Source organism: Penicillium cataractarum, assembly GCF_028827025.1.
Source record: "Penicillium cataractarum strain IBT 29864 chromosome Unknown utg000008l, whole genome shotgun sequence".
Taxonomy (NCBI): domain Eukaryota; kingdom Fungi; phylum Ascomycota; class Eurotiomycetes; order Eurotiales; family Aspergillaceae; genus Penicillium; species Penicillium cataractarum.
The window spans coordinates 244,312-258,712 of NW_026622744.1; the positions used below are offsets into that span (position 1 = coordinate 244,312).

The following is a 14,401-nucleotide window of genomic DNA, read 5'->3' on the forward strand; positions in this document are numbered from 1 at the left end:
GAAAACGGAGAAACAATAATAGTTTGTCATAAGAAACGGTGCCCAACCCCAAATGGGACTAATGACCTAAGAAATTCCCAAGTAATCCGGTCCCTTTGGTGGTCAATTAGCCCAATAAAACCGAAGGACTTTTTTCCCCCTCGACGCGCTTGATGTGGTCCATCCCGCCCTAAACCCAATCGGGTAGCCTGCCCCCCCCCTTAACTTTTTTTTTTCTGCCGCGTCTTCATTTTTTTTTTCTCTTCTTCTTTTCTTCATCCCCCCACCATCCTCTCCTTTCTTTCCTTTTTTTCCTTTCTGTTTTTTTTCATTGAGATACCCCTTGAGCTGTTTGTCTTCATCGACAAGCTGCTCATCTTTGAATTGTCCTCTGCCTGAATTTATTAGGGGCTAGGGACAACCCCCCAGTGACTTTCCACACAGTCACGTTATTGGAGAGAGAAGAGAGAAGAAAAAAAATCATTTACTTGGTGATACCATAATCTGATCATCAATCATGGATCAGCAACGATTCCTGCAGCAATTGCAGATCGTCCTGGACCGTATGTACCTGACAAAAGCATTCCGTCTAATTCTGCAAGATCAATTCTCGCTAACCCTTGCTTCTCGTCTCTTCCAGCCTCCCAGGGAAATGTCAAGGAAGCCACCGGCATCCTGCAAAAAGAGTTCTATAACCAGCCTCAATCCCTGGTCCTCCTCATTCAGATTGCTACTGGCCATGAGGACCCCAACCTTCGCCAGCTGTCCGCCGTCGAGGCTCGCTCGCTCGTCCAGAAGCACTGGCTGAAGGTTGCCGCGGATCAGAAGCCTCAGGTTCGGGAGCAGCTGCTCCGCTCTACTATGGGCGAGAGCTCTGATCTCGTTCGTCACTCCATCGCTCGGGTCATCTCGGCTGTTGCCAAGATTGATCTCGATGATGGCGAGTGGGCTGATCTGCCTAACATCCTCCTGCAGGCTGCTGATGGCGGCAACAAGGACGAGCGTGCCGTTGCCATCTACATCCTGTTCACCATTCTGGAGACTCTGGGTGAGGGCTTCGAGGAGAAGTTCCAGGACCTGTTCACTCTGTTCAACAAGACTATCCGTGACCCCGAGAGCGCTGAGGTCCGCATCAACACTCTCTTGGCTCTGAGCAAGCTCGCCTACCACCTTGACTCCGAGGAGAACGTTGCTCCCGTCAAGGCTTTCCAGGAGATGGTTCCCGCCATGGTCGCCGTCCTCAAGGATGCCATTGACCAGTCCGAGGAGGACCGTATCATGCAGGGCTTCGAGGTCTTCCAGACCCTGCTTAGCCTGGATCCCGCTCTTCTGACCGTCCACCTCAAGGACCTGGTCATCTTCATGAACGAGATTGCCGCCAACACTCAGGCTGACGAGGACGTTCGCACCCAGGCTATCAGCTTCCTGATGCAGTGCGTTCAGTACCGCAAGCTCAAGATCCAGGGTATGCGTCTCGGTGAGCAGCTGACTCGTACTGCTCTCCAGATCGTCACCGAGCTGGATGACTCTCCCGCTGATGACGATGATATCACTCCTCCTCGCTCTGCCCTGGGCCTCCTGGACATCCTCTCCCAGAGCCTGCCTCCTAGCCAGGTCGTTGTCCCTCTGCTCCAGACTCTTGGTCAGTACTTCAACAACTCCGACCCCAACTACCGCCGTGCCGGTATCATGGCTCTCGGTATGTGCGTTGAGGGTGCTCCCGACTTCATCAGCACTCAGATGAAGGAGATCTTCCCCATGGTTCTCCAGCTCCTCGCCGACCCCGAGCCCAAGGTTCGTCAGGCTTCGCTGCACGCCGTTGCCCGCCTGGCCGACGACCTTGCCGAGGACCTCAGTGCTGAGCACGAGCGTCTCATGCCCCTCCTCTTCAAGAACCTGGCCTCCGCCATGCAGGAGTACAAGGGCGAGGAGGATGGCCCCACCATGGATATCATGAAGGCCGGCATCAGCGCCATCGATGCCGTTGTGGACGGTCTGGATGAGAAGGACGTCGCTCCCTACCAGGCCGAGCTCGTGCCCATCCTGCACGAGCTGTTCAAGCACCCCGACTTCAAGATCAAGGGTCTTGCCGCCGGTGCCCTTGGCTCGCTCGCCTCCTCTGCTGGTGACTCTTTCCTCTCATTCTTCGACGAGTCGATGCACTTGCTCCAGGAGTTCGCTGCCGTCAAGGACAGCGAGGAGGAGCTTGATCTCCGTGCTAGCGTCACCGACGCTATGGGTGAGATGGCCGCTGCCGCTGGCCCTGAGCGCTACCAGCCCTACGTTGAGCCCCTCATGCGTGCCACCGAGGAGGCTCTGCACCTTGGTCACTCCCGCCTGAAGGAGAGCACCTACATCTTTTGGGGTGCCATGGCCAAGGTTTACTCTGAGCAGTTCTCTCCCTTCCTCGACGGCGTCATCAAGGGTCTCTTCGAGTGCATTGAGCAGGATGAGACTGACCTTGAGTTCGACCTCGGTGAGGCCGCCAAGGATCTCATTGGCCAGGAGGTGATCGTTGCCGGCCGCAAGGTCAAGGTTGCCAACCCCGATGAGGATGACGAGCTCGACGGTGATATCGAGGATGTTGACATCGATGAGGATGACGAGGATGCTTGGGATGACATCACTGCCACCACCCCTCTGTCTCTCGAGAAGGAGATTGCTGTCGAAGTTATTGGTGACCTCGTCACCCACACTCGCAGCTCCTTCCTTCCCTACTTCGAGAAGACCATCGAGACTGTGATGCCCCTTGCCGAGCACCCTTACGAGGGTGTCCGCAAGAGCACCATCAGCACCCTGCACCGCTCTTACGCCATGCTGTTCGCTATTGCCGAGGAGAGCGGCCAGATGCCCAAGTGGCAGCCTGGTCTGCCTCTGCAGGTTCAGCCCGCCAAGGAGGTCAAGAAGTTCGGTGAGATCCTCATGACCGCCACCATCAAGATGTGGGCTGAGGAGGATGACCGGTACGTATTCGCTTATTGTTTTTTCAATTATCGTTTTGCTTTCTTTGCTTTCGGTCTGGTCTTTTACATGATGATTTTTCCGCTTAACCCAGCTCACTTTGACACACCAAAGAGTGTGATTGATGCGAACGGCGATTCTGTATCTGATACTTTCACCATTGACCATGGCCATGTTTTTGCTGCTGTTATTTTTGGTTGTCGTTATAGTTCATTTATACTGACTGATCGACCCTTAGTGCTACCGTCGCGGACATCAACCGCAACATGGCTGAGAACCTCCGCTTCTGCGGTCCTGCTCTCATTGCTGACGAGACCGTGCTCCACAACGTGATCCAGATGATCACCGACATCATCACCAAGCAGCACCCTTGCCAGATGGAGTTCGGCCCCGAGGAGGAGACCCTCGAGGCTGGTGAGGAGACCTCCGAGTTCGACTGGGTCGTCGTGGACACTGCCCTGGATGTCGTCTCTGGTATGGCCGCCGCTCTCGGCCAGAGCTTCGCCGAGCTCTGGAAGGTCTTCGAGAAGACCATCCTCCGCTACGCCAGCAGCACCGAGTCTCTGGAGCGCGCCACTGCTGTCGGTGTCCTTGCCGAGTGCATCAACGGTATGGGTGCCGCTGTGACTCCCTTCACCTCGGTGTTCCTCAAGCTGCTGCTGCACCGCCTTGGTGACGAGGACCCTCAGACCCGGTCCAACGCCGCCTATGCCGTTGGCCGCCTCGTCGAGCGCTCCAACTCGGATGCCGAGATCGTCAAGGAGTTCCCCACCATCCTCAGCCACCTCGAGTCTTGCTTGCAGATGAACGTGTCTCGTCTGCAGGACAACGCTACTGGCTGTGTCTCTCGCATGATCCTGCGCCACCGTGACCACATCCCTACCAAGGATGTCCTGCCGGTTCTGGTCAACATCCTGCCCCTGAAGAACGACTTCGAGGAGAACGACCCCCTGTACCGCATGATCTGCCAGATGTACAAGTGGGAGGATGCGACCATCCGTGAACTCACTCCCCGTCTGTTGCCTGTCTTCCAGGCTGTCCTAACCGGCGATGAGGACCAGCTCGACGATGAGCGTCGTGCCGAGCTCATCGAGCTGGTCAAGTGGCTGAACCAGATGCAGGCGGGCGCTGCCCCCTGGGTTGAGCAGCTGTAAAAGATGCTTATGACGGATTTATTTGATGACCCCACTCTCTGAGTCGGACTACGCGTTAATGGTATAGACGGATGATCTGGACCCCCAAGATGACTAGACGATACCCCATCTTGACGGTGACTCCCCGCGATGAATGATGAAAAAAAGTTGTCGTTGTACATAGTTCAATTGATTGATGATGATTCTCAACCTTGAGTGTTTCTCTGTATACTACCTAATTGTAGATTTGTCTCATGTGACGTCGCGCATTACTTCCATCGACTATGCCTTAGTGCAAGCTTCGTGGTAACCTTGTATACTTCGTGTCACTGATACTCCCGTCAAGGCCTCATGTTAGCTCGGACCCTGTGACGTGTGTGGCGGAATCTCTAAACATCAGGGATTGACCAGCTTGAAGAAACATGGATCCAAACGCCAATCGACTCTGCGAGTATGATTGGGCCATACTCGCAGTAGTGCGACTGTAGTGCTTGGGGAGATAAATGGCTGCCTGGTTCTCGTGGGGTCGAATTCAGTACTCTGGACCCTATTATTTCAGTCTCGCTTTGCCATCCATTTCTTCCTACCAAACTCTGAGCCCCCTGTCCGGCCCCCCTGGTCCTCTTAAAGGATTACCGGTGATCAACTATAAGACGTCTTACTGCGTCTTATATCTGAGGTCAGCTCTCCGGGTTCATGGTTCATGATGTACTTACATATTGCTTATGTGCTGACGTCCTTCCAGGAGGTTGACTTGTTTCACCGCTATTTAAATTGCGATCGCGAAAAGAACGTACGAAGTAACACGTTCATGATGGGTTCCTCCGTTGCTTCTCCAATCAATTGGGTTCTTCCCTCTTCCAGCTCCGGTAGTTCCATCAAGAAGCCGATCAAGGCTGTGTCGAAGCCGTGTTTTGGGTGTGATTGTGGCGATGAGGAGTGCGATTGCTGCATCTGCACGGTGATGTGAAGGGGTGGAGAAGGGATGAAGGGCCGAGTCGGATCGGTCTTTTCTCAATGGCCGAAGGCACCGATGAGACGTTACGGTGGTGATATTAGGGACGTATTTCGGGCAGGTTCTGAGTTAGGGATGGCCTGCCCAGGGTCGCGATGAGGATGAATAATCATAATCCTTTATTCAGCTTGACCGGCAAAGCGAATGTTTTTTTGCCTTGTTTCAGCATCTTCCTTTTTCTAACCAGGATCTTGTGTCTAATAGGGTGTCCATTTTGTCATCCTTGCGTTCTAAATGATGAAACTGTATACCTCCCGAGCATTGTTGGGCAGCTCCCCTTTGTACTCCGAGTACTTCCTGCAGAATTTTATGACAGATCTTCTATAATACACATTTCTAATGCCATAGTCTCCATCCCATATTAATGTCGCATGAAAAACGCCCCAAATTGTAGCAGCCTAGCCCCGCTCTCGCAAGCCTCTCAAAACTCTTAAAAAAAGTAAGAATTCACGGATCGGCGCCTTCCGCTGACTCAGCGCCTTCCAGCACTTCCGCCAAAGATCGCCTCCGAAGCTCTGAAAGATCTCCATGCATTCATCAGACGAAGGAGCCCCCAAGCGCACGGCGCGCGCCTGCGATTCTTGCTATAAACGCAAGGTAAAAAGCTTTGATGTATTTTGAAATGTAGGCGAGACTGACTCTTTAGATCAAATGCGATGCTGCCGTGCCAAAGTGCAACTGGTGTAGCCACCATAACCTACCGTGTACTTTTGATCGCGTCATTCAACGGAAGAGGAAGACGGAAAATGATGGAAAGTGAGTACTTACCACTCAATTTGATTTGTCGCTATAGTTCTAGGCTATGGGTCTTTTTCTTAAATTTTCTCCTTGGCTAACAATCTCGTGTAGTCGGCCTAAAGCCTCGCGCCTGTCAGAGCGTATCAGCCGTATTGAACAGCTTCTGGCAGAGAATTTGATACGAGATTCAAGTCCTGGTAAGCTTTTCCTCGTCTTCGTATGAGCTTCTAGTTACGGTCATGGCTATGGCTATTATCATTTTCTCTTTCTAAGTTCCGATAGCCCCACCAGATCTATCAGAAACCACCAATGACTACTCAACGCCCAGTAGCTCCCCGAGCACTGTCAGCAGCAACCCACCCCAACTATCGTTTTCCGTGGGAGTACATTTTGCTGGCCGAGAATTGGGTGTGATTAGTCTTCTGACGGGCGTTCCATTCCTCTTACCTGAAGGGCAAGCTTGGATCCAGTCCCGCACTGGACAGACCATTTCGCGCGACAAGCTCAGTCCCATGCATGCGCCATGGGAGAAAGAGCGTGCCCAAGTTAACAAAAACCTATTGATGAGTCTGACGAACCAGAATCTGTTCGACCCTCCCGACTGGCGTACGACACGCCTATACTTTGAGGCCTACAAGAGCTCTGTTGTTTTTCGGCGGATCTTTCCAGTCATCGACTGCGAATTATTTGAAGAGACTATACAAGCAGCTTATCAGCCACAGAGCACAGGATTCCGACAGACTAGTAGTCGAGCTTGCGTTACTGCTTTTCTCGCATTTGTTTGCCGCCTGCCCTCAATCAAGGTGCTTACCAAGGAGACTCCAGTTGATCATGAAGCATTAGCTGGGAAGTGTCAATTTTTGATAGCCCAAGTTCTGCAAGAACCTGCAACTTTGGATGCGTTACAGGCTGTCACTATGCTGGTAAGACTTTCCTTCGATTACTCTCGTCAGATCAGGTGCATATTTAGAAGGGGGCTAACTCAACTCACTAGACACTATATGAGCTCGCATCGGGAAATATGAGGGTAACAAATTACTTGGGAGCAGTCGCCGCGCGACAGATCTTCATGTTAGGGGCAAACCTCACCCACCATCGAACATCCCCGATCAGTGAGCGAAGCCAAAAACGCCAAAAACAACTTCGCAATCTATTCTGGCTTTGTTATAGCTTAGACAAGGATGTCGCCCTTCGCACAGGTCAACCACCTGTCATCGTCGACGAGAATTGTGACTTGACCCTGCCTGAAGGATACACTGATCATGCCTACATGGACCCGGATAAGGATGAAAATCCGTTTTTGGAGCCAGTATTTCCTTTTGATTTGCGGTTGAGCATGATCAAGTCTCGGACCCAAATCCACTTATACTCGGTGAGCGCTATGCAAAAGTCCGACGCAGATCTATTAAAGTCCATACGAGAACTGGATGACGAGCTGGAGGAGTGGCGATTATCAGTTCCCCCGCAATGGCGTCCAACCATGTCGTTCTCGCAAGAAACCTCCGATCCGAATATGAGCATGCATTCAGTCATGTTGCGGGTCAACTACTATCTCTGCATGAGCGTTATCCATCAGGCGAGCAGTCGGTGCAAGGCGTGGATGCAGGGCAGCGGCATGATGGACGGGGTAAGCTCGAGTCTTGCGCTTTCCGTGGAAGCCAGTCGGTCAACCCTCTGCTACTTGGGAGCTGCAGAAGATGTGCTAGTAGAGGGAGTTTTCTGGTAAGAAATTCTCTATTAAATTTTCTACTTTGCAAGTGGTGACACTTTGAATGGCTAACCATTTCCCCCTTTATCTAGGACATTAATATTCTACCCCATGTCCGCACTGCTCTCTATATTTTGCAGTATTCTGCAGAACCCACTAGATCCACGCTCTCGTGACGATTTGGACCACTTGAAAATGGCCACTGTCATGATGGCTCGCGTCTTTTCAAGAAATCTGCCCGAGAATGAGGTTGAGCATTTGAAAATGGTGGCTGACTTTGTCACCGAGCTAAAGCGACTGGCTGAGTGTGCCATTGACAAGGCATGGCGCGAGCAGAGCGGAAGCTCACATATGGCATCGTAATGGTTGCCTTTCAACTTCTTGACTGCCCCTTTTTGCTTCTTTGTTTATGGTTTTATGTATTAATTTGTTATTATTGGTATCGTGCATGGCGTCGAGGGATCGCGGATATGTGTTACAACTTGGGAATGGCGAAACGACAGATTGGGGTACAGTACATAGACTCGGGACAATCTCAACCACAACAATTTGCTAAGGGGATTCATCACTATTCTCCAGGTCGCTAATAAGTTTTTGAGCAGAAATTTGCTTCTCGAAACTATTTATTTACTTGAAGAGCTACTAGGGAATACAAATTTCTCAATCAAAGAATGTATCATTGTGCTTCTTGTCTTTTCTATCTTGGGCAACCAACAAGGGGTATTCAGCAATTGAAATCCTAAATCTTCACACGACAGTTAGCACCTTGTACAATATTCATAGATGTAAATCAACACAACCCAGTCAAAACTAGGTTGCGACAGCAAATCTCAGATTGTAGATGCGAGTTGTCATCATCGAGGACAAGAGGTAAGAATAGTGCGCTCAGATGGGGTTGAAACAAAGAATAAAGCATCAATCATCCTTGTAGAGGGTATAGAAGAATATGATGTAGTAAAGAAACGAGATACATACCGATTATTGTTAGTGGTTCAAAATGTAAGCTTCGAAGTATACGAGAGCGAAGCGGATGAACGGTGGAAATTTCGGATTAAAAAGACGTGGATCATGTGACTCGGACTGAGAGACGGGCCGACTCGCTAGTCCTGATTGGGAGGATCAGGTTCAGCTATGTAAATATGATACAGACTATGTGGAGGAAAACATTCAGGAATGATTGGGATTTGAATATAGAGGCAGAAGATCTTTTCATTGTATTACTTAATCATAAACTGCCTCTTGTATGGTCTATAGGTTAAAGATGCCAGCCCGGCAGTCCGTTATGCCTATCTAAGAAGTGGCAGACATCAGTCAGTGGACCAACTCCAGAATCGTAGTTATTCCTCGCAACGAGAAAGATGAGTTAAAAGAGCTTCCACATAGGTTGTGTATGAGGAAGTAGTGCCGCGTAAAGTGGTCGTCATTGAGCGGGATGCGACATCATTTCTGGCGACTACGGCTCCTAAGTGAGCAGAATGGCGTGCCACTTTATGGCTCGAAGGCCACGTCCCTATGCTTGGTCCATTCACTTCAGTTATCATGTTTGTGTGGGCATGACATGTCTTTCGTAGTTGGTAACGTTTCGAGCAGCAGCTTTCAGCGTCCGGCTTGAGTCTTGGTTGACTTGGTGGGTATTGAGTTGCAAAGACCAGCTTTAATTCCTCAATTCACCTTATCCAATAGATCCCATACCAAATGTGCATCCTCAACTGAGCGTTTAGCTGCCACCTTCGACTCGGTGGTATTCTCAGGCCGTTCGGCGGAATTGACCCCGCCGCCCTCGGCTTCGAGTCGCTCCATTAAGCTCTCAATGTCTGATTTGACCTTGTCCATCTGCTTTATTTCCTCTCGTGTGCGCTTCAGCTGTTCTTCCATCATCATGATGAGCGACTCGCGCGCTTGGTGGGGGCGGTACAGGTTGAGCAAATGGTGGGCATTAATGAATAGATTGCGCAGGTCTTCCACCTTGGACTCGAACTGCTCAGGCGATACGGAGAGGATGCCGACAAACTCGAGGAAGTTCAACAGGAGGGACTTGCTAATCTTCAGCAAGTAGTAGGCGTGGTTGAGGGGTTGGGCAGGCTGGGAGAGGGCTCGGTCGGCTTCGGAGGAGGGTTCTGGGTAAAGCTGCTCAATGCCTTGATCTTTCAAGGATGGCAGAGTTGTTGATAGCTATTGTGATCTCAAGTCAGCAAAATGCTTCTCCAATAGGAAAATTTTCACAGTTTAAACACACTGTCTGCGGCTCTCCAAAGACGGTATACTCCCCCGTGGGGATCTCGGGCGGCACTAGGAAGCGCAACTCAGGCGGAAGATCTAAAGCACGTAGTTCTGCTGGTGACCACGACTTTTCACTGGGGGAAGTTCCGTCATTCTTCTTCGAGGCTTCAGTCTTGATCTGGTCGAGCTTATCGAGGTTGTCGCGAGTAAAATGCTTCCACAAGGGCGGTGGAGGCGCAAAGGCGGTAGCGACCGCTCGTTGCTCGTTGGGGTCGGACATGGTGCTTCTTCTAGTCTGCCAGAGAGGTGACGATGAGGTAGTAGCGAGGTTGATCAACGACCAAAAGGGACTGGAGAGCCGAGCCGATTGTGGAGGTGGAGGTGAAGGTGAAGATGAAGGAATGCGGACGGAGCTAAGTGGGTCTGTGCTTGCGACACAATGCACTTGGCCGCTTCAACACCTTCTCCTCTTCTGTTCAATCTGGGAGACTTGACAAGCACTCTTTCTGCCTAATGACTGGTGGTTGATACCTTCTGAGAGGATCCTCGGAAGTTTTTCTTACGCAGGATGCCTCTAAATAACTCGGGATCCCCATCCCAAACAATCCTGCATCGCGTTGGACTGGTGGGAGCGGCCGCTCGCTTCTACCAGCGCTCGTATGCGGCCGATTATATTGCATTGGGTTTCCTGGCAATGGGATGGTTGTTGGTGAGTCGATCTTTCTCTATATAATGGGCATTGCTTCTAATTTCTGTTTTCTGCCCCAGATACAAGTCTTTGTGAACCCGTTCCATCGCATGTTCTCCCTCGATAACAAGTCCATACAATACCCATTCGCCGTCCATGAGCGAGTTCCAGTTTGTACGCATCCTTGGATGTCTCTCCACTGGCCCAATTTATACTCATCAGACAAATAGTCATGTCCGTCATCTACGCCGGTGTCATTCCCTTCCTCATCATCCTCGCTTGGTCGGCCATGCTACAACCCGGTGTACACAAGACACAGGTCACTATTCTAGGGTTAGTGGTAGCTCTGATGTTGACCTCCTTCCTAACGGATGTGATCAAAAATGCCGTGGGCCGACCTCGCCCAGATCTGCTTTCACGGTGCAAGCCCTCTCGAGGCACCGCAGACAATGTACTGGTCGCGTGGACAGTTTGCACCGAGTCCAACCAACATATTTTACAAGAAGGATGGCGCAGTTTCCCCAGTGGCCATAGCAGCTTTTCTTTCAGTGGACTAGGCTATTTGTCTCTGTAAGTATTTTGATTCAGTGATCGAGTTTGGTTTGCTCACTAGTTCAACAATAGCTTCTTCTGTGGTCAGATGCATGTCTTTCGACCTCGAACGGACCTCGCTCGGTGCTTACTGGCATTCTTCCCGCTGCTATGTGCCGCACTGATTGCCATCTCTCGTCTAGATGATTACCGTCATGATGTGTGGGATGTGACCGTTGGCTCAACTCTGGGCATGTTGATCGGCTGGTTCTCGTACCGCCGCTACTACCCGCCCTTGCGGTCGGTTCGTTGCGATGTTCCCTATGATAAAGCCGATGTCGCCGGCCCAGAGGGATTCAACAGACTGGATGACGAGGAGCAGGCGATTTCCAGACCGCTAGTCACTCGCCAGAGCTCTGGGGGCGAGGAAAGCTACCAGATGGAGCATGCGGAGATGTCCAGTGCTGCCTGAACAGGCTGAACAGAGACATATAAACGCGTCTTCGTACCCTTTACCTTTGGGTGATGGGGCAGGGCCAAGCTGTACATTGTATATACTATATGCTATATTTCGCGTCAACTAATCCATCCATACTATTTTTTGTGGCAATTCCTACCGCCGGAAAATACCTCGATAGAATTACCAGCATGTAGAAAATAAAATTCCTTGCCGACAGAATTTCTGATCAACTGCATTATGTGCAATTTGTATAGACCAGCTTCGCCGTGTTTTACAGGGGTGGCAATAACTCGACGGACGAAACGCGCTTATCGCCGCCTTGGGGATTTGGCATTTTTGACTTTTGCGGGGAGCACGTTTTTCCCTTCTTCATCCTCGGCCTTGACCAAACGGCCTTATCCCAAAGATCCAACAATCTACACCTATTAAGCAGTTCTCATTTTTCGAAATTCCTCGTGGTTGATACACTCACTCAAGTCAAGAGCCTGCTCGATCGTGCATAGGTTCCCCTTTTAGTTCTCATCCCGATGGACCCTTGAAACCGGTCCATCAAGCAGACCATGTGAGGATCCTTCCAAAGCACATTGGATGCCACGCAGAAAAGCCGCCGACCGCACGGGCCAGGTGAAAACCCGGTCTCGTAGCGGCTGTCGAGAATGTCGGGCGAGTCGCGTGCGATGCGACACTAAGAAGCCCGCCTGCACCCGCTGCTTGGAGAAAGGACTGCCTTGTTCGACCAATCTCGTCCTGAAATGGGAGTCTGAATTCGTGAGCCGGGGCATGGCTTTTGGCCGTGCTGGCGTGTGGAGTAAAAGCCGCACTGATGCATCACCAGCCTCGGGTTCCAGTGCCTCGTCTCCTGCATTTTCTGTGGATGATATGCGAGAGTGGTGTGCATTGCCGGCAATTCATCCTTGGGCATTCATTAACAGCGGAATGGCAACCTTTGAAAATCCCGATCAGATAGACCTTGCCCTGAACGAACAACTCGCGCTTGTTCCTATCAGGAATCATGATGCTGTGTCGGTCGCCGGCGACGCATTAGCTGATCATTCGGCATTCGGCTTCTATTCCATTCGCAATCTAGGTGGTCTTGCGACGGCACTGAATCCTGGCCCCACCCCTGCACTTTCTCTTTTTCCAGGCATATCGGAAATAGGCCATACAGAACTGTTTGACTATTATCTCCGGCAGGTCTGCCCTCGTACTACGGCCAGTTCCACCCTGTCCTCACCATTTGCCTCTGTGATTCTTCCCTTCAGTGTCTCAGCGTCGCCCACGTTGTTCAAGGCTATTCAGTCACTCGCTGCATGCCACTGGGCCCGACGGGATCCGAGTTATAGCACCCTTGGGCTCCGCTTGAAGTCAGAGACGTTAAGAGACCTTCGCCGTCGTCTTTCATACGAGGGATCCGCTACATGTTGCACCGATCCTGAAGTTTTGTTGGTCATGATGATGCTCTGTCTCTATGAAATTCTAGACAAATGCGACGAGCATTGGACCATTCATCTAAAGGGTGCCAAGGATCTAATTCGACTTCGGAGACAACGAGTTGACGCGGTTTTTGATCCAGTGACCACCTTTGCAGAGCATTTCTTTGCCTTTCAAGATGTCATGGGTCGGACTGCCTGTGGCGAGGAGGTGTTGTTTGGCAGCGACTACTGGAAAACTGATGATCAACACATTGACTTGTGGATGGGGTGTAGCCCCGAACTGGTCGCTATCCTCTCCTCTATTACCGAACTGAGCCGAGCCAGGCGACAACTTCAATCGAGCAATTCTTCCTCCTTATTTTCTGTTCGTGCTGCTTCGCTTGAGCACCAGCTAGAATATCTCATCCAGGAGGTTGGAGAGGGGGATGATGATATCCTTGCCTCTGTGGCGGAAGCTAAACGCCTTGCCGCTTTGCTCTATCTGCACTGCGCCCTTTATGGAGCCTCCCCAACCACGCCCTTGGTGGTTAATTACGTACACCAGATTCTTCGCTTGGTATCAGATCTGCTTGAACGTGGGTCCATGGCAAGCGTGATGTGGCCTGTCTTTGTGGCGGCCGTGGAGCTTGATCCATCGCGGGATGAGCTCTGGTCCGGTCCGGATGGTCAGCCAGTATCCGGGCGCTCGGTTGTTCTTCAAGCTCTGGCGTCAATGGCTGATTCTACCATTTCGAATATTGCCCGGACGCGTGCGGTGATTATTCAGGCGTGGCAGGCTCGCGATCAGGATCTTCTTAAACCGCCACAGATGGAGCTGAATGATTGGGAGAAATATGTGGCTCCCATCAGCACCTCTATGAGCCTGGCATGATTTGTAAACAGTGCACTATCGAAAATAGCAAAACTCAGCTTGCGGACTGGGAGAAAGAGCTAGAACAGCTTCAGCGGAAGTGCTGGAAACAAGAGTTAAAGCTCTACGAACATGAACAGATGATCCCTGAGTGGCCCTTAAAGCATAATTACGATCTACTAAGAGAGAGCGAGGCAGGGTATATACGAAGGGAGCTTATTAAAGACTGCGTGGATCGAGGAGGCTGCTGTAGTCGGAGTTGTGGCTGTTGTGGTCGGCGTTATGTGGATTCTGAGCGGAAGAAAGGCATCGGCCACTGTACGCTGGAGTTCAGTTGCTGTTCTACCTATCGAGATACGGAACTTTCAGTGGCTGAAAAAGCAGAAATCCTAGGAATGCTTCGTGATAACCCTAAAAATAAGCGTCCGTCCTTTTGTTAAGGATGATGGAGGCTTATTTCTTGGGTCCGGTCTACTCTACATCGACGTCGGAATCTTAACGGAACTGGCTCTATGGGAAATTTCATGGTGCTCCTTTGCTATGTATTAGCTGATAGTAGAAATAAGATCAAATAATTCAGATGATCGATCCAAACAGGGTTGATTCGTGCAATCGCAGAGTATGTATAGTATGCTGGCTGGATAACGTATATACGGTATCAATAAAGCTAATCAATATTTCCTTC

The 14,401-nt window shown here is 50.8% G+C and overlaps 5 protein-coding genes across 5 annotated transcripts; 4 read left to right on the forward strand and 1 right to left on the reverse strand.

The window, feature by feature from the left end:
* Positions 1 to 496: 496 nt before the first annotated feature.
* N7496_009203 (putative importin beta-4 subunit) lies at positions 497 to 4,094 on the forward strand (the record flags this gene model as incomplete). Its single annotated transcript, XM_056702117.1, has 3 exons — positions 497 to 542; positions 620 to 2,942; positions 3,179 to 4,094. The coding sequence occupies 3 exons, from the start codon at positions 497 to 499 to the stop codon at positions 4,092 to 4,094; spliced, it is 3,285 nt and encodes a 1,094-aa protein (XP_056551117.1).
* Positions 4,095 to 4,887: 793 nt separating this feature from the next.
* On the forward strand, positions 4,888 to 7,897 carry N7496_009204 (putative C6 transcription factor; the record flags this gene model as incomplete). Its single annotated transcript, XM_056702118.1, has 7 exons — positions 4,888 to 4,993; positions 5,630 to 5,685; positions 5,735 to 5,844; positions 5,938 to 6,023; positions 6,109 to 6,749; positions 6,821 to 7,548; positions 7,627 to 7,897. 7 exons carry the CDS (start codon positions 4,888 to 4,890, stop codon positions 7,895 to 7,897), a joined length of 1,998 nt encoding a protein of 665 aa, XP_056551118.1.
* Positions 7,898 to 9,196: 1,299 nt separating this feature from the next.
* med7 (mediator complex subunit MED7) lies at positions 9,197 to 10,034 on the reverse strand (the record flags this gene model as incomplete). Its single annotated transcript, XM_056702119.1, has 2 exons — positions 9,197 to 9,706; positions 9,771 to 10,034. The coding sequence occupies 2 exons, from the start codon at positions 10,032 to 10,034 to the stop codon at positions 9,197 to 9,199; spliced, it is 774 nt and encodes a 257-aa protein (XP_056551119.1).
* Positions 10,035 to 10,322: 288 nt separating this feature from the next.
* Positions 10,323 to 11,445, forward strand: N7496_009206 (phosphatase PAP2 family protein; the record flags this gene model as incomplete). Its single annotated transcript, XM_056702120.1, has 4 exons — positions 10,323 to 10,463; positions 10,523 to 10,616; positions 10,673 to 11,012; positions 11,067 to 11,445. The coding sequence occupies 4 exons, from the start codon at positions 10,323 to 10,325 to the stop codon at positions 11,443 to 11,445; spliced, it is 954 nt and encodes a 317-aa protein (XP_056551120.1).
* Positions 11,446 to 12,021: 576 nt separating this feature from the next.
* Positions 12,022 to 13,737, forward strand: N7496_009207 (Zn(II)2Cys6 transcription factor; the record flags this gene model as incomplete). Its single annotated transcript, XM_056702121.1, has 1 exon — positions 12,022 to 13,737. One exon carries the CDS (start codon positions 12,022 to 12,024, stop codon positions 13,735 to 13,737), a length of 1,716 nt encoding a protein of 571 aa, XP_056551121.1.
* Positions 13,738 to 14,401: the final 664 nt, after the last annotated feature.